The sequence below is a fragment of the Euleptes europaea genome, chromosome 1, assembly GCF_029931775.1.
Source record: "Euleptes europaea isolate rEulEur1 chromosome 1, rEulEur1.hap1, whole genome shotgun sequence".
Classification (NCBI taxonomy): domain Eukaryota; kingdom Metazoa; phylum Chordata; class Lepidosauria; order Squamata; family Sphaerodactylidae; genus Euleptes; species Euleptes europaea.
The window spans coordinates 41,832,274-41,856,820 of NC_079312.1; the positions used below are offsets into that span (position 1 = coordinate 41,832,274).

The 24,547-nt window shown below is 46.4% G+C and overlaps 1 protein-coding gene across 12 annotated transcripts in view; it reads right to left on the reverse strand.

Annotated features, from left to right (window-relative positions):
* The window catches only part of FOXP1 (forkhead box P1), a 564,105-nt gene that overhangs the window by 11,398 nt on the left and 528,160 nt on the right, over positions 1–24,547 (reverse strand). For all 12 annotated transcript variants that reach the window (XM_056853065.1, XM_056853056.1, XM_056853017.1 and 9 more), the window contains 2 exons: positions 22,892–22,961; positions 4,549–4,715 (listed from right to left, as the gene is read on the reverse strand). In XM_056853065.1, coding sequence (XP_056709043.1) covers positions 4,549–4,715; positions 22,892–22,961 — 237 coding nt within the window. The remainder of the gene's footprint in view (positions 1–4,548; positions 4,716–22,891; positions 22,962–24,547) is intronic.

A 24,547-nucleotide genomic window follows, 5' to 3' on the forward strand; every position in this document is an offset into this window, starting at 1 on the left:
TTTCTCCACTCCAGGAAGAGAGAAGCGTTTAATAAAGCTAACTTGTTTAAAGCAACTGTGGCTCACAAAAAACCCAACCGTTTGCTCGGTGGCTAACTCTGAAGCATGCCCGAATGAAAGCCTTATGTCCTCCAGCTGTAATTATGCAACTAGTTTCTAATGCCTCAAAAGGCTGGTGGGGGAGAGAGGGAAGCAGAGGCATTTCAATACGTCATAAAATGCAATGAACGAATGGCAGTAAGATTTCTACTGGAGTGTTATACTTGCTAAGTTGTCATGTTAACATATTTGTGATAAAAGTTTAAGGCTTGATCTATTCCAATATACCAGCACCATTAAAAACAATTTACTTTATGGCTGGGAAGCACATTTTGCAAAGGAAAAGAAAAATATCCCTATAAAAAAAAAGTGCTAAATGGAAATCTGACTGCACAGACAAGAACTACCTACTATGGATGGCCCAGGCTAGCCTGATCTCATCAGTGGGAGACCACCAAGGAATACCAGAGTTGCTGTGCAGAGGAGGGCACTGGCAAACCACCTCTGTTAGTCTCTTGCCATGAAAACCCCAAAAGGGGTCGCCATAAGTCGGCTGCGACTTGACGGAACTTTACACACACACACACATGGTATCCAATAGTTTGCATTGAATGCTGGCATATAATTTTTATCTAGCTAACATTATAAGCTCTGTAACTGAACAGAATTCCCAACTGTGTATTTTCCAGTGGATACTGAAAACACTGGTTTAATGGAAATGCCTACTGTTGCCATTAAGCCTCCATTTTCTTGACTTGTGGGGGGTCTTGTCCTTCATCTCAAGGACATGGGAACAGCTTAGTCATAAGGGCCCAAACAGAGTTAAAGTTGGATATTAACTTTCCGAATGGCCAAAAGCAGTCGGACCACACTTTAATTTTCCCACACTCATAGAAGACAGCAACAAGCTCCAGAAAGAAAGGTCCTTTACCTGGTTATCAAATGTTGATTGGGACTAATCAGTAATTAGCCAGAGTAAATTTAGTGCACAAGATATGGTCTTCCTAGTATTTGGACCTTAGAAAGAATAAAGTTTCCCCATAAACAGGTCAAACTGGACCAGTAATGAAATTAGAACTATTTTACTTGACTGCCAAAACAGTTGTTCAATAACGGAAACAGGACACCCTCGAAAACACTTTCCTCTTGACCAGAGGACTCCCTTTGTTTATTTGGAAAGATTTCCAGAACTGCTTCCTTCTTACTTTTGCCAATCCAGGGGTATGCTTGTTAGCTCACCATGACCTGCCCTCAATTCTCAAGGCTGTTTTTATTTCAAGTCTCTGGCCCTATAATTGGAGCCAGAATTGGGCAGCAGCTTAAATTTCCATCCACCATGGCATTACACGGATCGCATCTCTGCTAGAACTATCTTTTGGGATTATTTTCTACTTGGACATTGGGACCCTTGCCTAGAGTAGTTATGACCAGCTCTACCTTCTCTTTTACACTTCCCTTCATTGGCCTCTCATCTTCTTTCTTGACTGGAATATTTACACAGTTTGTGTGTGTGTGCGCTTGCGTTATTTGGCTCTTAATATGGACATTCTAGTGCTGTATATTATTGTGAGTGTTAAGTGCCGTCAAGTTGCTTCCGACTCATGGCGACCTATGAATGAAAGTCCTCCAAAATGTCCTATCTTTGACAGCCTTGCTCAGATCTTGCAAATTGAAGGCTGTGGCTTCCTTTATTGAGTCAATCCATCTCTTGTTGGGTCTTCCTCTTTTCCTGCTGCATTGGGTCTGCCTCTTTTCCTGTATATTATTACTGTATGCTTAATGTTAATTTTTATTGTTTCAGTCTCTTAATTCTCCAGACCAGCTGCTTGCTATCTCCCTATCCACTCAGCTCACGCTCTCCCAACACAATTTTGAATACTATCCCATAGTAAACATCTCTGGAGAGAAGGATGTAGATCCACTAATTAAATCAACAAAGGGCTCGTAGTATGATCATAAACAAATCACTTTTCCCTAGACAGCCGATAGAAGAATCCATGTATCTACAATGTAATACTTCAATGTATGGCTACTTGTGGGGTTGCATATGTAAATTGGAGAAGGGAGAAGGTAATTGGCATTAAAAAAACCAACTGGATTTTACATGTAGCACATCACTAATGGCCATGTTACTTTTATATTTTTAGGCTGCTATGTAGCCGATCCCTTCAAAGCTACATGTATTACGAACATACACCACATGGCATAGTGGGGTATGGAAGTATTACTATTAATATATCTATTCAACATGACATGACCAGGCCCCACCCATGACATAACCATGCCCTGCCCAAAGAGGGTTTAGTATAATGAGGATCTGGCAGCCCTACCTCCTCCCACACATACCAGTACTCACTATACAAGCTCTGGGTGTGGGCTTGCAGAGACTTGATTTCTTCCTTTTCAATAATTCTTCAGATAATCTTTAAGAAGTCAGCTTCAAGAATTCCCTATGTGCATTATTTAAATACGGAAAACTAGATGCCTTCCACCTAAAACATTTCACATCCCACCAACTTCTGCAATGTAAGAAACTACCAAATCTTTAACATTGTAATGGAAGGAGCAAACGTATTTGTGACTAAAAATTGCCTGAAGTGGAATCTACTGAAACCGCGCTAGAGGTATGTCATGTCGTCCTGCTTTGGGAATGCTAATTAATGCTGCACAAACAATCCCCGTAAAAGCTAAACACATTCAAATGTTTTGAAGTAAATGGCAAAAGACAATGTTCAAATTAATTATTAATTAAAAATGAATATTGCCATCTTTAAAGTTTTTTTTCAAAGCACAATGTGCACTGATTTAAAATGCTGAAATATCAAAGTTTTAAGAGCCTTAGATTTCCTTTCTCCTCTACTGCCTGCTCAACATATTATGCAGGTGGGAAACATTTTTTTAAAGAATTAAATGCTAATTACCGTCACAACTAATTATTAGGGTGGCATTAGGTTAATGTTTTCCTACCTTTTGATTTAGACCTACTTTTGTCAATGCCTTATTCATACCGCTTTGAAGTAGAAGGACTACAAATTAATTCTTTCAACCAGTTTATTAATTGGCTATGTGATCTTTTGGCAACAGGACCAATAATTTCATGGTCACGCTTTAAGATTCAGCTTGTCTCAGTCATTCATAGTACCTCTCAAAATGTAGAAAAGGATTCTGAATAAAACTGGGTCAGCCCCTTCTTTTCTTTGAAATGGCAGCTAACCAGTATGTAATTTCTGGACCTCAGGCATTACAATGAATGGCTGGAATCACCACACTTTCCTTGTGCCACATACGGGATGATACTTACTCCATCCATCTGAAAGTTTCCACTGAAAACGTGGAAGGAGATAACCAGCGCAGAATTGTGGATCATGTAAACGTCAGCATTCTTGTAAAAACAAAACTATATAGACCACACGGTTGGGCACCGTTTGGAAACGTGTGTCTAAACTTGAAGATGCCTAACTAAATCATGGGTTGGATCCAACCAGGTTTTTCATTCAATCATGCTTGATTTTCCTCTTTACCACAACCCTTATCCCATATGAATTTTGTCCACAGAAGTCCTGTGACCCCCAGAATAGCATTTTTGGTGGTCAAAGGGGAACCCCCCCCCACCATTCCTTTTTCATCAGCTGAAAAACTACTTGAATCTAACCCATATTACCCTAGAGTCTAGCCACTCTTGCTACTGCCACAAAAACGAGTATTGTGTTCTTATCCTAAGTCCATCTAGCTCGGCATTCAGTTTCCAACAATGGCCAATCATACCCTTCCAGAAGCACAACACAATATTTTGAGGGCCATCCTGTGTGTGGTTGGATCCCAGCTCAAAGGGAGGCTAGGCTGCCTTGGAAGGAACAGGCTGCATTTTAGCCGACATGGCCAATAGCCCCTGACAGATCTTTCGACGTTTGTGATGATTTTGTTTTATACAGTAACATTTTTTAAAAACACAAAAATTCAAATATTGCCTTTGACAAAGAGATGTATTTGCTTATTACCATTTGTGTGGTGCTGTGGTCTTGGATTTAAACGGTAAGCAAGTTGGCAATTTTATAGCTAGCTGTATAGGTCAAGAAGACAAGAGTCACTGGAAGAGACAATCATGGTAGGAAAAGCTGAAGGCAGCAGGAAAAGAAGAAGACCCAATGTGAGTTGGATTGACTCTATAAAGGAAGTCCTCAGTTTGGAAGACCTGAGCAAGGCTGTTAATGATAGGACGTTTTTGAGGACATTGATTCATAGGGTCGCCATGAGTTGGAAGCAGCTTGCTGGCACTTAACACACACACACAGGTCAAGCAGATTGAACTGACGGTTGTTCATTGGTTTCTTTTTGAAATGTGAAAGCCAGTAAAGGGCTCCTCTACTGCTAATTGACAGAAACATTTCTGAAATGCAGAGCTACAGAATGACTGCTCAGAGCTGGGACTTGACATTAAACTTTTGCAGGTGGGGTGAGGGGAGACAGATCAGCAAAATTAAACAAGCCGCAACGTTCCTCTCTACTTACATTGCTTGCATAGGAGAACGTCCGGGACTGCTGTCACTCCCATTACTGTTCGCATGCTCCATTGCACCATTAAGCTCTTCCTTCATAGCACTGGCTAAACTGCCCAGAGTGGGGTTTCCCATGGAAGCAGTAGTGTACAGAGGTATACTGTTCTCAGCCATTGAAGCCTGTCGAGTCAAACAAGAAGACATGAGGAGCCATAGCAACAGACATTCATGCAAGTGCCACAAACCAGTTCCAAGGTACTCTCGTTCTGTTTGCACTAGGTTTGCATTAAATATAATGGATTTTTTTTAAAAAAATGCACATCATCAGTTTCACCACTGGCTATAATGTGGCTAAGATTTTCTGCCAGCTCTGTTTTTCTAGCATAAATTTCACTTACACTACCAACCCCCCCGCCCCCGACCTCAAGGGAGAATGCAAATTATGACTCACAAAGGCATATTCTATGGGAAGCCAAAAGGGGCTGCATGGCGGTGTGTGTGAAATCCTGGACCTTTTTCTCAGTGTGTATATCACATTAATTTGTGTTGATCTTTGCACACACCAATTAAGTACACAGAGAGCCAGTGGATGGTACTGTTAGATCTCAACCAAGGAGGCCTGGGCTTAAGGGCCAGCGCGTACAATACTGTTGCCGTAGGGATGCCACTGAAAACAGCCTTCCCATTATAGCTCATCCTTGCTCGGACTCTAACATTGTTAATAACTTGCTACGCCAGGGATGGCCTTCAAACTGTAAGGCTGAATAATTTAAAGGGTTTTAAGAAAAGGGTGGATAAACTGTATTAGTAAGATTATTGGATGCTTCAAATGAGGCTTTTAATGCTAGTGGACATGAAGCGATGACCATGTGCAGTGGCTTACCACACAAAATGGGAAAGGTTCTGTTCACCCTCTCAAAACTCACCCCCTTTTAAAAAGGGGTGTGTCCTGGAGATCAGGGAGCAAAATGTTTAAACATCAGTCTTTATGTGGGGTAAGGAATGGGTTTCCCCTCCCACACAGTTTATCTATTTGCAGTCCCTTTATTTGGGTTAGTGGGCAAGGATATCTTCACACAAAGATTCACATTTACATATGTATGTACAGAAGGTCAGGTTGCCCAGTGGAACCCAGATGTATTTTTGCCTTGCTTATAGCTATGGTGGCCAGGTTGCAAGCCCTCTCCTCGATCGCCCATCACCGCTCAACAGGGTGGTTGGGGGGAAATGGGGGCAGTGCTGAAACAACATCACAGTACACTGCGATGCTCTAGGATTTCCACAAAATTCTATGACAACACAGAGTTTTGGGAGAATCCAAGAGTGTCCCACAATGCAGTGACATAGCTTACACAGCAGTTTGGGTAATCCTGCCACCCCCTGCCCCAGCCTACTAGTAGCACATGGCTACGGTATCATGTATTTAAGCATTTATATCCCAGTTCTCTCCCCAAAAGGTTCTCAAGGTTGCTAACAACAAAACCAGAACTTACAGTAAATGAATAAATAATGTTTTTAAAATTATTATAACAAACAGCAAAAAACTCCAAAATCTTCAAAATGTCCTAAAGCAGTGGTCGGCAAACTCATTAGTCAACAGAGCCAAATATCAACAGTACAACGATTGAGATTTCTTTTGAGAGCCACCTAAACAAATAAAGGGAGAAGAGGGGACAGGAAATCAGCTTGCTTTCCCCATCATTTTCCCCACCCTGCAGTTATTTATAGAGACGTCAGATCGCTTTTATTAAGTCCCATCAACATAAATAACACCGGCTGCGTGGAGGGGATCAGGAGGTGCCGCGCCGGCCCTGCGCAACCACCCGCCGCCTACGCCGTGCCCCTTCTCCTCCTCCTCCGTGCATCGTCCGGGGGTCACGGGGGGGCCTTCCCTGGGCCGGCCGGCCACCTGGGGACCCTCTGCGCAGTTCGCGCTGATGCGCCTCCGCAATGTGCTGCCTCCTCCTCCTCCTCTCTGCCGGGGGGGGGGTCTAGGGCTGCCCTGGGGACGGGGTCCAGCCGGCCAGCCGCCCTCCTCTGCCTCGTGGCGGGCAGGCCGGCTGCAGACGGCGCCTCTCCTCCCCACAGGGCAACTGCTCCGGGCCGCAGGAGAGTGCTGCAGCCGCAGCTGCCGCCAGGGGAAGAGGCCGCCCTTGCCTGGCCTTCCCGGCCGCTGCCGCCTCCTGCTCGGTGGGGCTGCAGGGCCGGCGAGGTGCCTCTCCATGCACACCGGGGCGGGCCACCTCCTGCTGGGGTGCGTGTCACCCAGCCCCCCCATCCCCTGGCTCGGGCCTACGTGCAGCCTTCGATCCCCAGCCTTTCCTGCAGGCGGACCCGCTCCCCAGCCCCAGCCCAGGGAGAAGCGCCGTCAGGAAACGTGGCCGCCCAGGCCCTGGGGGAGATGAAGCAGCAGGTATGGCGCTTAGGGGCAGAACCGCACGCAAGGGGCCGAAGAGCCACATGCGGCTCGCGAGCCGCGGTTTGCCGACCACTGTCCTAAAGAAAACAAAGCATCTAAGAGCTATGAAAAAAGGCAAGTTAATTAAAGACTTTAGTCTGTCTTAAGGTCTACAGGTTTGTCCTATATATTCAGCCTTAATATATGGGAGAAGACCCTTAAGATGTTATATGACTGGCATCTCGCACCAGCTAGACTTGCCAGAATATATAAAGGAACTAATACTCATTGTTGGTTTTGTGATGAACCTCCAATAAGCTCTGTATATATGGGGTGGAAGTGTATCAAAAGGGTTCTGGATAATGGCTGGTACACTGATATCACAAGGCATTAATTACAATGTGGAATGTACTCCAGAATTAATTTACTTATGTAGCATCTATCCCTGCAAACCATAGCATGACTATACTGCATGCAGTGTCTGTAGCTAGATTATTACATGCTAAAGTATGGAAGCAAAACATCCCTCACAAGGAAGATTTACTGAAAAAGTGAAGGACTTTCATGCCCTAATGTGACTCACAGCTCCCAAAAAGAAGGATATTACGATGTTGGAGTCACAATGCTAAGAAATTGTACGGTGTATGGAATTAGCACTAGTAACAGAGTAAATCTCTTCTTCTTTATAACATGAAGAGCATATATTTTTTTGTTGAAAGTTTTATGGCATGGTATTAGTCTGATCTTGTCAGATCTTGGAAGCTAAGCAGGGTCAGTACTTGGATGGGAGACCACCAAGGAAGACTCTACAGAGGAAGACCATGGCAAACCACTTCTGCTTCTCACTTGGCCTGAAAGGCCCTTGCTGGGATACTACCTGAAAGCACATACATACGTAAGTACATAATACTTTTTTTAAAAGAAGACACAATAAAAGCAGGAAGGAGAAATATCTTGATCAAACAGTATTTTAAAACCAGCAGCTCTAACACATTCACAGTACTGAAAATGGAAAATATACAGAGTAGCAAAAACTGCATACAAACTAGGGGTGTGCATATCAATATGCCGAACTGAAAACCCCCCGAAAAACACCTTTTTGGTATTGGGGGAGGGGGGGGGTTGTACAAACGGTGGCAATTAAAGGGAGCTGAAAAGAAGATCCCTGAATAATAATTTAGCATTATTCCGGGCCGCTTTGGCCCCACTGCCATTTTTAATCCCCCTCCTTCCATCACTTACCTGTTGCTGGCTGGTGTTGCTGCAGGTTCCGAAGTCCTGGACTTAGGGACCTGCAGCGATGCTAAACTGAAGGCTGTGCTCGGAGTGAGCACAACCTTCAGTTTACCGTCACCACTTGCCCGGGAGCCAACACAGCCTTCAGTTCTTCCCCACCCCAGCCAAACTCCATGTGGAGTTCGGCGGGTGGGGGGAGAGACACATGCTGAACTGAGGGCTGGGCTCACTCTGAGCCCAGCCTTCAGTTCTGTGCCCCATATTTTCCAAGTTTGGGTTTATTAACCTGAAAACTTTTGATTCTTTGGGGAAAGCTGAAGTAAGTATTCGGCTTATTTTTTGAAAATGTCCATGTCTATTAAACCTGAACCCAAAAAATACCAGAGAAAAAACTGGTGCACATCCCTAATACAAACTAGTCGCAAACATCAATCTAAACACTTAAAAGATTCAGCATCAGGAGGATGGATGCAGGCTATGGGACTCCATAATAGCACCACAGCCAAGAAGGCAGGGGAACGGAAGCCCTTGCCTCAGGAATTTTTTTTCCTGGAGAAGCTGAGAATAAGCATGCTAAATAAATAAATAAATGATCTTAGGCTTGAACGCAGGATCTTTCGAATATGAATGTGAAGTTTTGCCTAATGTATTCAAAAGACTTAAAGAAATGGGACTAGTTTTAGACAAACTGTTCAATGCTTCAGGTCCCTCCTGCATGGAACTCTGATCCATTCTTTATTCATTTCATTCTATGAGCCTTTTCACATTCATTCTCATAGGTAGCAGGGGAGCCAGCTCCCTTGGTGTAATCCTTTGTGGTTACAACATTCATGGGAATGTACATGTGGGGTTAATAACCTATACCGGGTTAAATGTGAGTCAATGCAAGAAGCATGTGGATTCAGGGCAACTGGCAGATGTTCAGTTTGTTCATACTGTATGTCATTCATAGCAACTGAGTTATGGTTACACTGTGGGGCATCATTTACAGCTCTGATATTTAAGATAAACCAGATCTTGACAACATTAACTTCTATGTTCCTATTTTCATTTGCAAAAACTGCTTTGACATAATTTGCTTTTAATTATACAGAGCTTGCACTAACCCTCACTAATTCCAACAGAGCCACAGACCTTGGTAGAGCATTTCATTTGTTGACTAACAAGAATGAAACCTTAGTTGGGCAACTGACAAAGTCACAGGGCCAAACTAGATGTCACGGTAGCTACAGGTCCAACCTGTGGCTGCCAACGCCATTTTAGAGAAGAATTTAGGCATTTTAAAAAATTGTGAGGACCCACGATGCAGCAGGACCAGGTGATCTTGTTTCCCTTCCGATTCCTTTTCAAGGTCTGAAATAGTGCCTACTGTTCCCATAGTCTTCCCGTAGCTCAACAGATACAGGGGGCGATCCAGACTAAGTTTTCTGCTAGGAGACGGCACACCCATCAACTGAACAGAACTTTCCTGTTTCTCCTCTCCTGCTGCAGCTCACTGATCTCCCTCAAATGCTATTCTTGGAGGACAGGGGACCTTGAACACATGAAGCTGCCTTATCCTGAATCAGACCCTTGGTCCATCAAAGTCAGTATTGTCTGCTCAGACTGGCAGCAGCTCTCCAGGGTCTCAGGCAGAGGTCTTTCACATCACCTACATGCCTAGTCTCTTAACTGGAGATGCCGGGGATTGAACCTGGGACCTTCTGCATGCCAAGCAGATGCTCTATCACTGAGCCACGGCCCCTCTGAAATGATATGAGGGGCAAATCAAGAGTCACCAGCAGGAATGGAGAAGTGGCAAAATGTTGACTATACCCCACCCTAAATTCTGCTTCGAAAGCTCTGTCTGAAGTGGCAAATACTAGTTCTCAGAAATACACTTGTTCAAATGAGATATGCGTAGGATACATAACACAAGAACTGGGCCCAACTGGATGCTCTTCAGAGAAAGGCAATAAACTGTTAAATCACTTCCTTGTGCATGCATAATTGAGATTAAGTGGTTGCTTCTTCTTTACATAGCACATGTATTGTGCCAGGTTCTTTACAATCCTCATTTCATTCATCCTTATGACAATCCTGCAAGCCAAGTCAATTTTTATTCCCACAACTTCAAGGAATGAGGCTGAAAGTAAGTAACTGGCTAAGCGCCACCTAAAGCGCAGGATAAGAATGAAAGTCTGCCAGGTAGAAGTCCCAATACGGCAGACAGAGTTGGCTGCATTTATGATATGGACCAGATCTTAACCATCTTGACAATCCTGCCTTCTAAACATCAAATGAGAGGTAGTATTCGGATCCAGCCCCAATCCTGCAGTGAAATTTCCTCTCCCTATTCAATGAAGGGGTGGTAGGCCCTGCCACAGAGAGAATGGCTGCCAAAACCATTTGGAATGTTGTGCTTGTGAGAAATAACAAGAAAATGTACTCCAGTATTGTTCACAAGACAAAGGAAAGAACCAACACCCCCACCCCCAACACCCCAAGTAGAAAATAGGTAGGCAGTCTTGCAGAGCTGGCATTCACCATACTTGTGGGATTTATTGGGACATAGCTCAAGAAGGTGAAAACGTTTTTACAATTTTTAAAAAAATTGCCAACTGACTTCAGTGGACTCAGAAGGGTGTAAAAGTACTTAAAGATGGTGCTGGATTTAGTGGGAGGGAGGGAGGAGTGGTAAGGCATTAATAATATTACAGGCACTGGTTTGTGACCGCTGTACAGGAACAATCTATACAGCACTGAGAACTAGAGAGGACAAGTGGAGAACCTGCAAGGACTTGTGGAGGGCACCTCACTTTTCCCTGTATCCCCCCACCACCATACAATTTCTACTTATCCTCCTCCTGGCAACCCCCATATCCTTACCTTTCCAGGCTTCCTTTTCTCTTTCCCACTGATCCACCATCCAACCTTTTTATCTGCTCCCCTTTTCAGCTATACACATACTGTCTTTATCCACAATGGGAACTCCAAGCTGCTTACAGGGTTCTCCTCCCTTCCATTTTACCCTGACAACTGCGTGAGGTAGGTTAGGCTGAGAATGTGTAGCTGGCTCAAGTGAGCTTCCATGGCAGAGTGGGGATTTGAACCTGGGTCTCCCAGATACTAGTCTGAAACTCTAACCACTACACCACGCTGACTTTCATGGGGTAGCTGCTGTTGGGACTGTAGTTGGGACAAGCAGATGGGCCTGGGCAAATCATGCTTAACCACAGTAAGTCCTCCATCTAGCACCAAAACAGCCCTGGAAAAGGCCCTGCCCCTCTGCCTTTTATTAAAAGAAACCAATGTTGGAAGGCTGGCAACACTGTGTGGTTGTCTAGCAATGGCCACTGAGAGCATTTTTTTTTAAAGCTACAGGTGATGCTTGTATTACTTGTGGGGCAGATAATCCTCCAAATTTTTCTGCAAACCTGGGGCTTTTCTCAGATTTGTAGAAAGATCTGTCTTGCCTATCCATCAATCCAACATCTAGATTTAAGTATCCACATGGGGCCCTGTTGAGTGTTAGACATACTGATGATGCCACTTGCAGGAGCAAGAGTCACATTTCCCAGAAATTCAATTTACACAGTTGTGCGATGGGACGTTTATGCAACAGAGAGACAAGAACCTGGTAACCAATGAGCCCCCCAATTACACTATATTCTTCTCAATATTATATAATCTAGAAAGGCCCTCACAAAACCTCTCTGCAGCTTCCTATGTGTAGCTTAGGAACAAAATAAAACAAACAAATAAAAAGCCAAAACAGTGGGAAGAAACAACATGAAGCATCTAAATAACACCCTTTCCAGAAATCAACCTACATAGAATCATAGAGTTGGAAAAGACCACCAGGGTCATCTAGTCCAACCCCCTGCACAATGCAGGAAATCTACAACTATCTCCCCCCCCAAACCCCCAGTGACCTCCACTCCATGTCCAGAAGATGGCCAAGATGCCCTCCTTCTCATCATCTGCTTAAGGTTATAGAATCAGCATTGCTGACAGATGGCTATCCAACCTAGTCTTAAAAACCTCCAGAGAAGGAGTGTTTACCACCTCCCGAGGAAGCCTGTTCCACTGAGGAACCGCTCTAATGGTTAGAAAATTCTTCCTAATGTCGAGAAGGAAGCTCTTTTGATTTAATTTCAACCTATTGGTTCTGGTCTGACCTTCTGGGGCAACAGAAAACAACTCAGCACCGTCCTCTATATGACAGCCCTTCAAGTACTTGAAGATGGTTATTATATCCCCTCTCAGCCTTCTCCTCTACAGCTAAGGCCACACATTTCTCATAGATGCTTTGGCTTTAAAAGAGGATTAGACAGATTCATGTGGGAGAAGACCATCAATGGCTACTAGTCAGGGTGACTCAGGGGAACCTCCATATACATAGGCAGTTAACCTCTGCAAACTAGTGCCAGGATGCACCATCGGGGGAGGCCTTGGCTGCAATGTTGTTTGTTGGTCCTCCACGGCAACTGGCTGGCTGCTGTGTTGAAACAGGATGCTGGGCAAGATGAAGAAGAAGGGTTGGTTTTTATATGCTGACTTTCTCTACCACTTAAGGCAGAATCACACCAGCTTACAATCACTTTCCCTTCCCCTCCCCACAACAGACACCCTGTAAGGTAGGTGGGGCTGAGAGAGTGTGACTAGCCCAAGGTCACCCAGCTGGCTTCACGTGTAGGAGAGGGAAACAAATCCAGTTGGCCTCCGCTGCTCATGTGGAGGAGTGGGGATCAAACCCAGTTCTCCAGATCAGACTCCACCACTCCAAACCACTGCTCTTAACCACTACACCACGCTGGCTCTCCACGCAGTGCTTTTCTTACTTCCTAATGTTTCCATGAAAAGCCATAGATGTTGGCGATTCTGGTCTTCAGTATATCTGAGGAAAAGATAAGCATTCTGACGGTGATGGGGTGTGGGGGACAACCACAGCATGGATGTCTATTGCAAACGTCCTGCAGTGGAAGAAAATGTTTGCAAATTAGTTCTTCTCTCAGGCTCTTTGTTTCTGCTGAACACCGAGATATTTTGACTCTTCATTTGCTGCAGTACAACCTGTGGAGACAGATTCACCACAGCTGCCACTGGGGGATGAAGAACCATATCCTGCTTTTGTACTCTATCAATCTGGCCTCCCTGAAGCACAGTCCCTATCTCTATCCAGTACAATCAAAAAAGCTACTCTAACGAAGAGGATTATATTAATCTTTTTTTATTTAAGATGCAGCAAAATAATTTTGATGAAGTGGGAAACATAAAACCCGTGGCTTCCTGCCGTTTGTGAAATAATGAGTCACGCACTTCCCACCGCAGAGATAACTTGTAATTGCAGTAAAGTAATTTCATTCTGGTATAGCCAGAACAGGGAAAGCACCAAACCACAGGTGGGACCAAATGGACCAAATTCTTCAGAGAAGCACTAAAGATGGGTAGCAACAGGGGATTTTTACTGGACTACGTTCCGAGATGTAGAACAGTAATATTAATCTAGACTTATTTTTAACCTCCAAGACTGTGTTTCAGAGTGCAGACCTACACAGAGTTACACCCATCTAAGACCACTGACTTCAATGGATTTGTGAGTGTAAAATGCCGACAAGTCACAGCTGACTTATCGTGACCCTGCAGGGCTTTCAAGGCAAGAGACGAGCACAGGTGGTTTGCCATTGTCTGGCTCTGTGGTGTATTGCCATTGTCTGCCTCTGTGCAGCAACCCTGGACTTCCATGGTGGTCTCCCATCCAGGTGGACCCTGCTTAGTTTCAGAGATCTGAGGAGGTCAGGCTAGCCTGGGCCCTCTGGGTCAGGGCAATGAACTTAGAAGAGTGTAAACTCTGTTTAAGACAGCACTGCCAGAGATACAATAATGCACAATGAGATTTTTCTCAAGGGTTTTATTCGGACAGCATCCGCACCAAAACGCAACCCTGAACTCCTTTTAAAACATCCTGGATTTTACAAATAAGTTTATGAATTTGGCCTAAATGTGGCTGAAAGAGAACTTCTTTTCACAAGCACCTTTTCGCTTTTCCCCACTGCATGCGTGCAAAGGGACACGGTCACGTGAACACACATAGAGCTGCCTTATACTGAATCAGATCAGTGGTCTATCAAGGTCAGCATTGTCTGCTCTAACTGGCAGCAGCTCTTCAGGATCTCAGGAAGAGTCCTTTCACATCACCTGCTAGTTGATTCTTTTAACTGAAGATACCTAGGATTGAACATGGGACCTTCTGTACGCAAAGCAGTGACTCTGCCACTAAACTACAGTCTCTCCCAGCCACAGTCTTTGGATTCATCTGGAATAGTGATGATAACCACTTCGGTTGCTGCTGCTTCTAAATGTAGTTTTGTCGTCAAAGAGGTAAATAAAGAAAATTATGGATGTGTTACAACCGTCAGCCACCAACAAGTGCTTGTTTAAAGTATCAAGAGACAGCAGGAGTTGGCCCACTCATTTGAAGGAGAAGAAGAGGTTGGTTTGTATATGCCGACTTTCTCTACTACTTAAGGGAGAATCAAACCGGCTTACAATTACCTTCCCCTCCCCACAACAGACACCCTGTAAGGTAAGTGGGGCTGAGAGTGTGACTAGCACAAGGTCACCCAGCTGGCTTCATGTGTAGGAGTGGGGAAACCAACCCGGTTCACCAGATTAGTGTCCACTGCTCATGTGTAGGAATCAAACCCAGTTCTCCAGGTCAGAGTCCACCGCTCCAAACCACCACTCTTAACCACTACACCACATTTGGACTCTCTGGCGCCTACAGAGCACAAAAATGGAGCAGGACATCACAAATCTTCCTTCATTCCCACTATTGCATTTTTACCAAGCTGAGCATATCACTAGATTTGACAATTGTTTCACCTTGGCATAAGAGTCAGAGAAAAAATCACTACTGGAAGCCTTGCCTGCTGAACAGTTTAGGGAACTGGAGGACAGTAGTAAGGAGCTTGTACGTCCATCGAACTAATTTAGAGAACCACCATCATGGAATACAAGGCTCACTATGCAGAGAAACGTGACGGCAAACCACCTCTGAATATCTCGCTTTGAAAACCATAAGGAGTCACCTTAAGTAAGCAGTGACTTGATGGCAAAAAGGGTTTTTTTTTTCCCAGTCAGAAAGGGAATGAGAACTGGGCAAAGGGAGTATGTGTACACATTGTGCTCCTCTTAAGATCTAACTATCACAGCCCAAAATTACATGGTGACAGTGTTTAAAATCTAGTCCACAGATAGACATTCTTCTCAATATGTAGTGATTTGAACACTTACTGCTTCCTGATTTTAAAACAGGTAGTAGTGGAAAGGAACAGAAATTATTGTTACGTTATCACATAATACAAGAAAGGAAGGATATGACGACAACAACACATGTTTTAGAACTAAAACACGAACTGTTCAGTATGATAAGCATATTAATTGAAATTAGTCACATAGCTAACAGAAGCCGAAGGAATGCCGGATCATTTCCTTTTTTTTTTTTTTTTTTGCCTTTCAGCCTCATGAATGTAAAATGTGCTTGTAATCTTAATACTACTCCACAGACAGAGCATGTCTTTAAAAACTGCACTTCACAAGACTCCAGGGAAAATAAGATCCTAATGAATGGTATTTACAGTTGCTTCATTTACACACACTTTCATTTGCTTTTCAGAAGTTACTACATAAACGGAAGTAATTAGGGTAATGCAGGGCGGTTATTTCCTTCTTAATCAATCTGATTCTTGGTGTAAAAGGAGAACGGGAAGTCCAGCAAACCTTTCAGAAATGCTACTGTCTAAATCATTCTACAGCTTCAAGACCGGTTAGGTTCAGGAGAATACTATTGGTTCCAACAGGGAGTTGTCATGAGGGTACAAAATCACAAAGTACATGTTTTACATTTTAATCCATGCAAGTAAAGTAACTTAAGATGCATTCTCCCGTTTTCCTGTGACGACAACTGGAGGTGGATTGTTCTTGTGGTGTGTGCCCTGTGTATGGAAAAATTACAGGCCTTGGAAGCGGTTGAGAAGCAGTGAAAAAGAAGGTTGAAGATACCTCCTTTTGGCAACGACAGCCACAGAAGCAATTGTTAGCCATATCCGTGATTCTTGTGCAGAGATGCCAAACAGACAAAGGAAATTAGTAGATTCAAATATTTTATAGTAAATTTGACTCAGTAAAGTGCATGTTATTGTCATGCAGTTTGTTTTTACGATTTGTGCATGTTTATAAAACACATGGTGGCTTACCTGTTGTGAGGGTCTCTGTCTTTGTGTCTCTGCTTTCCATCACCTGCGGTATTATCAGTGAACTCGTAAAAGCAGTTCACACCTTCTGGTCTCAGGCGCCAGGCCTGATGGCCCATGTATCTTCCCCCCCGCTGTTTTCCTGCCAGTACTCCCTCAGGCCGGTGCGGCCTTGGAAGTGTGATAGCCGCACCAGACTTCCTGGGATCCGTCTGATGTTTTGTATTATGCCAAGCTTGTAACTTCCCATAACAATAAGTGTGAACCCCAGTGCCCCAGTGCCCTGGAGTCAATATATTCTGTAAACCCGTATAGCCCCTCACTTGCAACTTTCTACCTGTGCCTGTCTCATCTCCTGAAGGCTTCAATAAATCTATTGTTTCTGTATCAACGTCTGAGCAACTGATTTGGAGAAGCAAACTCAGAGAGGGGGGATCTCTCACATTAAGTTGCAAGTCCTTGCCTCTCGGACTGCAGCTGTACCGCTTTGGACAGAATGTCAGCCGACGAGGATACCACCCCTATCCCCGATGCCCCCAAGGCTCCGGACGAGCCGGAGAAGCCGGACCCGAAGGAGGAGGGAGCCAAGCCAAAGAAACCGAAGGGTCGCGCCCCCGACCAAGATCGGGACGAACGTCCCCGGGGGCTTACTTATTGGCTGGACTCTCCCAAGGGCTGGTCGCTCTCGCGGACTGCGGCGAAGGATCGCCGGTTGGCCTTCCCCAGCACGGGACTCGAAGGGGACCCGGCCCGCAAAGAGGCCCTCATGGAGGAAGAACGAAAGCAGTGGCAGGAAGACCGCCGGGCTATGCAGGAGCAGATGGAGACCATGCAACGCGTAATGGGTGAGATGGCCACGGCCCTAGATGCGCTGAAGTTGCAACCTCCAGCCGGTGCTCCCCCAGACGGGGCGCCGGCAGTTCCGCCCGCAACCCCTGCCCCCCCGGCCCGTCGGGACCTGAAAGTCACGTATGACGGGTCGGGAGACCAATTGACCTTTTTTATGGTCCAAGTGGACATTTTTATGCGGGAACAAGGCCGAACCTTTGTTTCTGAGGAGTCCCGGGTGCAGTACGTGGCTTCCTTACTGCAGGGGGAGGCGGCTGCCTGGATGGTGTTGCAGTATGAACTCCGCTCGCCGGTACTGCGAACCCTGGACGAGTTCATGGTAGCACTCCGAAACCGTTTTGAGGACCCGACTCTGGGTGAGCGGGCTAAAGCCTCCCTGATGCAACTGCGCCAAGGGACTAAGTCGGTGGCGCAGTATGCAAGTGAGTTCCAGTCGCTGGCTAGCCGAATTCTGGACTGGAGTGAAGCTACCGTGGTACAATGTTTCAGGGAGGGTCTCAACCCAGACCTCCAACATTGGGCCTTCATGCAAGGGAACCCCCCGGATGTGGAAGGTTGGGTTCGCCATGCTGCTGACATCGAGAATCGCAAGCAACTCCTGAACTTGTCCAAGCAACGGCTTGGGCGAGACCCCAGGCCCCGAGGTGACCGTGGCCGGGAACTCCGGCAAGGGGGTGGCGGGGGTCTCTCGGCCGCGGAACGCCGCAAGCGGTTCGAGGCCGGCGTCTGCCTGATCTGCGGGGGAAAGGGTCACTTTGCATCGCAATGCCCCTCTCGCTCAGGCCGTCCGACCCCCCCCCGCCAAACCCAGGCCGAGCCGACGAAACCGGCCGCCGACAGCCAGCCTCGCCGTAGAAGCGGACCACTGAGCCGGCGCTCCGGCGCACCCTCCGCTCTCCACGCGCGCCCCCAGGATGGGGCATCCGACTCTACGGTCCCATCGGGGTCCCGGATTACAAATACCGTCTTTGATTCGGACGGCTCCCCGGAGGCCACCACCCCGTCCCCCTCTTCCAGCGAGGAGGAAGAGTGGGAACAGCCGGCAAAAAACGCCGTCGGTCTGCTGTAGAGGGGGCTCCGCAGCAGACCGTCCCTATCGTTGTGCAAGGAGCTCCACCGATGGTAAGCGCCCAAGAGGACAATGTATTTGTGCGTGTTCATCTGTCCCTACCCAAAGGGGGTCCCCCGTTAGAGGTCCCCGCGTTGGTCGACTCGGGGTGTGCCCGCACCATGATAAATGAGGAAACTGCCAAGAAGTTGGGGGTCCGGCGCAAGCGGCTTCCGGGACCCCTCCGTTTTTCCCAAATGGACGGGAGTGACTTTAAACGGGGCCCTGTGACCCACAGAACTGCAGCCGTGATTATGTCCGTGGGGGAACATTGGGAACGGTTGTATTTCACCATCGCCCCTATTGTAACCCCTGTGGTGTTAGGGATGAACTGGTTAAGGGGACACAATCCCTCCATTGATTGGGTTAAACGGGTGCTTTCTTTCCCCGAAAACCCCTGTGGGTTGCATGACAAGGAACGGGTACTCAGAACTCCAGCCGCCGCACTGGTAGGGTCCCCCGCCCCAGTCTCTCCACAGTTACCCTCTGAGTACTCGCAGTTTACTGATGTTTTCGATGTTAGAGAGTGCGACGAACTGCCTCCCCACAGAGAAACGGACTGTGCCATCGAGATCGTGGGGGAAGGCAAACTGTCTAAGGGAAAGGTTTACCCCATGAGCCCCAGTGAAAAGACTGTATTGCGGGACTATCTGGATGTCAATCTGGCGAGGGGTTTCATACGCCCCTCCAAGGCTCCTTATTCAGCCCCAGCTTTCTTTGTAAAGAAAAAGACGGGAGATTTAAGACTGTGTATTGACTTTCGCAGACTGAACGCAGTCACCCAGTCTAATGCTTACCCCCTCCCTCTTATTCCTGACCTTCTAGCACAATTAAAGGAGGGCCGAATCTTCACCAAACTGGACTTGGTAGAAGCCTACCACCGCATTCGCATCAAAGAAGGAGACGAACCCAAAACGGCCTTTTCCAGTTGTTTTGGGATGTTTGAGTACCTGGTCATGCCGTTCGGACTTTCGGGGGCTCCGAGTGTCTTTATGCAATTAATTAATGAAGTTTTGCATGATTTACTGTTTCGGGGGGTGGTGGTATTTCTCGATGACATTCTTATTTACTCTGAGACCATGGAAGAACATGTGCGCCTAGTGCGAGAAGTGCTCCAGCGGCTGCGGGAGCACAAACTGTATGCTAAGGTGTCCAAGTGTGAATTCCACCAACCTTCTATTACATTTTTGGGGTATGTGATTTCCCACCAAGGGTTGGAAATGGACCCCGCCAAGGTCCAGGCGGTGCGGGACTGGGAAACCCCCACTACCCGCCGCCAACTTCAACAGTTTTTGGGGTTCGCCAACTTTTACCGGAATTTCATTCCCAACTTTGCCCAAGTTGCGCTTCCCCTCACTGCCCTGTTACGTACCAAGGACAGGGGGGCTAGCGCCGCACTCCCCTCAGCCCGTCTGCAATGGTCTCCCCAGTGCCAGCAAGCTTTTGAACGTTTAAAGCTACTTTTTTCATCCGAACCCGTTTTGGCTCACCCGGATTGCACCAAGCCCTTCGTGGTGCAGGTGGATGCCTCGGATGTAGCAATGGGCGGGGCCCTATTGCAGAGGGATGAGGGGGGACGGTTAAGGCCGTGCGCCTACTTCTCCAAGAAGTTTTCCCAGTCCGAAATCAACTGGGCCATTTGGGAGAAGGAGGCAGCAGCGGTCAAACATGCCCTTACCATATGGAGACACTTCCTGGAGGGGGCCGAACTGCCGTTCGAAGTGTGCACAGATCACAAGAATCTTGAGGCTCTCAAGGGAGCTAGAAAACTCAATGCCAAACAAATTCGGTGGGCCCAATTTTTTGCAAAATTCCGGTTCACCCTCAAACATGTCCCTGGCAAAGAAAATGCCCTAGCTGATGCTTTGTCACGACTTCCCCAATATCGCAACGATTTCGATCGCCCCGTCGACTCCCTGTTCACTCCCGAACAGCGAGGGGAAGTCCCTGGCTTAGCCGTCACCACCCGATCCCAAGCCCGCCAACCGGAGACCCCCCCTACGCTCAAAGGTATCCCGGAAGTGTTCCAACAGCGACTCCGGGACGCCTCCTTGCAGGAGGAGGAGCACAATCTCCTCCCTCCTGGCTTGGAACGAACCAACACTTGGTGGGTGCAGGGGGGGAAACTATATGTCCCATCTTCCCTTCGCAAAGAAGTATTGGGACTGGTACATGGGGCCAGGCTGGCAGGTCATTTTGGTTTCGTAAAAACGCTTCACCTGGTTCGAAGGCAGTTTTGGTGGCCCGGTATGAGATCTGATGTGGAGTTGTATGTGCGCAGCTGCCCCACCTGCGCCACAGCCAAGAAACGGATGGGAAAACCCCCGGGGCTTCTCAAACCGCTTGAGAACCCCTCCCGTCCCTGGGAAGTCATCGCCATGGATTTTATCACCGACCTACCTCCAAGTCGGGGGAAAACGGTTCTCTGGGTTATCACAGACCTCTTTTCCAAACAGGTTCATTTCGTTCCATGTGCAGGTCTTCCTTCAGCCCAGGGCTTAGCTAAACTGTTCATCACGCACGTCCTCAGGCTACACTCGATCCCGAGGAAGGTCCTCTCCGACCGGGGGGTCCAGTTTGTTGCCAAATTCTGGCGGGCTTTCCTAAAGTTAATGGGAGTGGAGGAACAGGGCCTTTCTTCCGCCTATCACCCCCAAACGGATGGTCAAACAGAACGAGTAAATGCGGTAGTAGAATGTTATTTGCGCTGCTATGTAAATTTCCACCAGGATGACTGGGTTGACCTGCTGCCATTTGCCGAATATGCGTACAACAATGCGCCTCATTCCTCTACCGGCTTTAGTCCCTTCCAAGTTATATACGGGACGGATTTTGGCCCTTTCGGTTCTGCCCCCGTCTCGCCAGAGCTCCAGTCTACCCCTGATCTTCAGGAGTGGATTCAGGTGGTTAAATCCACCTGGCCATGGTTGCTCAAAAATCTGGAAAGGGCAAAAAGCAAGTACAAGGAACAAGCGGACAAACACCGGTCTCCGGGATGGGAACTCAAGGTGGGGGAGCAAGTCTATCTGTCCACCAAAAACCTCCGCTCTCTTCGCCCCTGCAAAAAACTGAGCGACCGTTATGTAGGACCTTTCCCCATTACCAGAGTAATCAACGAGGTTACCGTGGAACTGAGTCTCCCTAAGACACTCAAGGGGGTTCATCCAGTCTTCCATATAAGCCTCCTCAAACCTTATGTAGCAGCTCCCCAGTTCCACCCCCCTCCCGCTCATGAGATTCCTACCGTAGTAGGAGGGGACACCCATTTGGAAATATCCAAGGTTTTAGATTCCAAATGGAAGAAAGGGAAACTGTTTTACTTTGTTCGCTGGAAAAACCTTGGCTCCGCTCATGACGAATGGGTGGCCGCACCCCACATGGCAGCTCCTCGCTTGGTCCGAGAATTCCACCTTGCTTATCCCGATAAGCCTCATCCTCCCGGAGGGGGGCCTTAAGGGGGGCAGAATGTGAGGGTCTCTGTCTTTGTGTCTCTGCTTTCCATCACCTGCGGTATTATCAGTGAACTCGTAAAAGCAGTTCACACCTTCTGGTCTCAGGCGCCAGGCCTGATGGCCCATGTATCTTCCCCCCCGCTGTTTTCCTGCCAGTACTCCCTCAGGCCGGTGCGGCCTTGGAAGTGTGATAGCCGCACCAGACTTCCTGGGATCCGTCTGATGTTTTGTATTATGCCAAGCTTGTAACTTCCCATAACAATAAGTGTGAACCCCAGTGCCCCAGTGCCCTGGAGTCAATATATTCTGTAAACCCGTATAGCCCCTCACTTGCAACTTTCTACCTGTGCCTGTCTCATCTCCTGAAGGCTTCAATAAATCTATTGTTTCTGTATCAACGTCTGAGCAACTGATTTGGAGAAGCAAACTCAGAGAGGGGGGATCTCTCACACCTGTTTGTGCTTATGTAAATGCCTGTCTCACCCATAGCATAGAATACCAGTACCTAAATATTCTCTTTACATTTTTGCGCCAGGAACATAAAAACTAAAAACTCTTTTCTTTCATTTCAATGTGTGTTGTGAGCTTTAGCCATTTAGCAACAGAAAAATATGTATCTAAAAGACCCTTAAAAGGGCAAAAAATAATGTGTGTGTGTGTGTGTGGGGGGGGAGATCTGCTTTCCCTTTAAAGCCATGAACAATAGAAGGTCATGTGACACAGTATCCTATCATTCAGCACATTAATAGCTGTGCTAGAGTAATTACACTTGTGGTATTTTTGCCTCAAGTGAAATTCTGAAATAAGAGGATGGAAATTATGATACTGCTGATAAATATTAATAAGTGAACTTTTAATTTTTTTGCCACAATATTCAAAATGCTAAGCATCTAGCTAATGCTGAAGCAGCCTGATATGTGTTTGCCTCCAGGGACCATGATGCTTTATGCACTTAAGAAAAAAGTTTAACGGAATTAAAATTTAATATCTAATTAGAGCAAGGCTAATATATTTTGAAACGAGTTGGGAAGACACACACGCCTATGTGGCATATTTGCCACGCTCATTAATCTTACCTGTAAAGCAGCACTGAGAGGTGAGCAGTAGGTGTGGCTGGTCTGCATGTTTTTAATAAGTGAAGGGCTTCTGCACAAGGAAGACATATAAAGAAAAGAAGAGTAAAGTTAAACGCAGGGAACTCTTGAACTTCAAGAAGGTCAGGCTTTCTCCCTCACTGGGGGAAAAAATGTTTACTTTTTTTTGTCCCTGACCTTTCAAACGTCTTACACAGCTACTTTAATCAACCTGCATCTTCACAGAAGTCCTCTAAAAAGTGTCTGCCTCTTTTGATCCAAGATGTTTGTAGTCTTGTTTAGGTAGCGTTGCAGTTCGTTAAGCTGCCTGGCCCAGAGATTGTTTGTGACCCCGCCCATGAAGGCAGTGGCCAATCACTTTGGCCTTCCCCATGGAATGGACAAAGAATTAGAGCAAGGCTATATACCCGGAGGTACCAATTCTGTGGGCTAGATCCTTGAAGTTAGCTCCCATCTCTGTGGGTGGGTTATTTCAGCATTTTCACAGCTGCACAGGAGCTGTTCACATGTAAGTATTCCCATACAAGTGGTCAAAAAAAATATCTACTAGCTATCTTATTTATGCTTGTTGATAGTGATTTCTGAGCTACATATAATGGATGACTTTGCAAGCTAAGGCACTTATTTCTTCTGAAGATAAAATTTGGGGCACGTTTCACTTTTACACCCCCAAAAGATTTATTTTTGGTGTGTATGAGTAAGAACAACCCTGACCTGGATAGTCCAGGCTATCCTGGTCTCATCAGATCTCAGAAGCTAAGCAGGGTAAACCCTGGTAAGTGTTTAGATGGGAGACCTCCAGGGAATTCCAGGGTTGCGATACGGAGGCAGGCAATGGCAAACCACCTCTGAACGTCTCTTGCCTTGAAAATCTCATGGGGTTGCCATAAGTCAGCTGTGACTTGATGGCAAAAAAAAGAGAGTAAGAACCAGCCATCCTGGCTGACTATATAGCCCCAAAGCAATGGATATCTTCCACACCTTCTAACCCATGTGAGTGATCAAAGAACCGCTGTCCTGTATGAGATATTGTTCTTGTAGGCATGCCTTCCCTGAGGAAGGAGACAACACTAGCATTTTGTATAGAATGATGACATTCCTCAGAGGGCAGGCAAACTATACTGTGTCTGCATTGTAAGTGACTGAATCACATCAGATGCAGACAGACAACAGGGATTACATACCTCCAACAGAGTTTGCCTAAAAGCAGAGAATGCAAGAACAATATATCATTCAGAGAAGCAGCAGGCAGTCTCCTCTGTGGATGGGAGCTCTGGGCTTATACTAGTGCAAGCAGTTTGAAAATTATGAACCCAGCAAAATTGGTTTCCAAGTTTTTTTCCTTAAGAGAGAGGAGAGGAGATTCTATGGAGAGATGATGCTGGATGAGTTGCTTAGCAACTAACCCAGCAGCGGCCAGGAAGAAGCGTTTCTGGCTTCTTCGGGTACCCCTTCTTGAATTAGTTACCTCTTAAAATACTTCAACCACCTTTTTAACATTAATAACATGGGTAGTTAGTGTTAAAAAGCTGGGTTACCCCCGATCTTTCTTCTCTGTATGCATAACTGATGGCTAGTTCATGTATCAGACAAAAAACCTGGGTAACCAAAGGTGTAACTTCAGATTTTGTTTTCCTG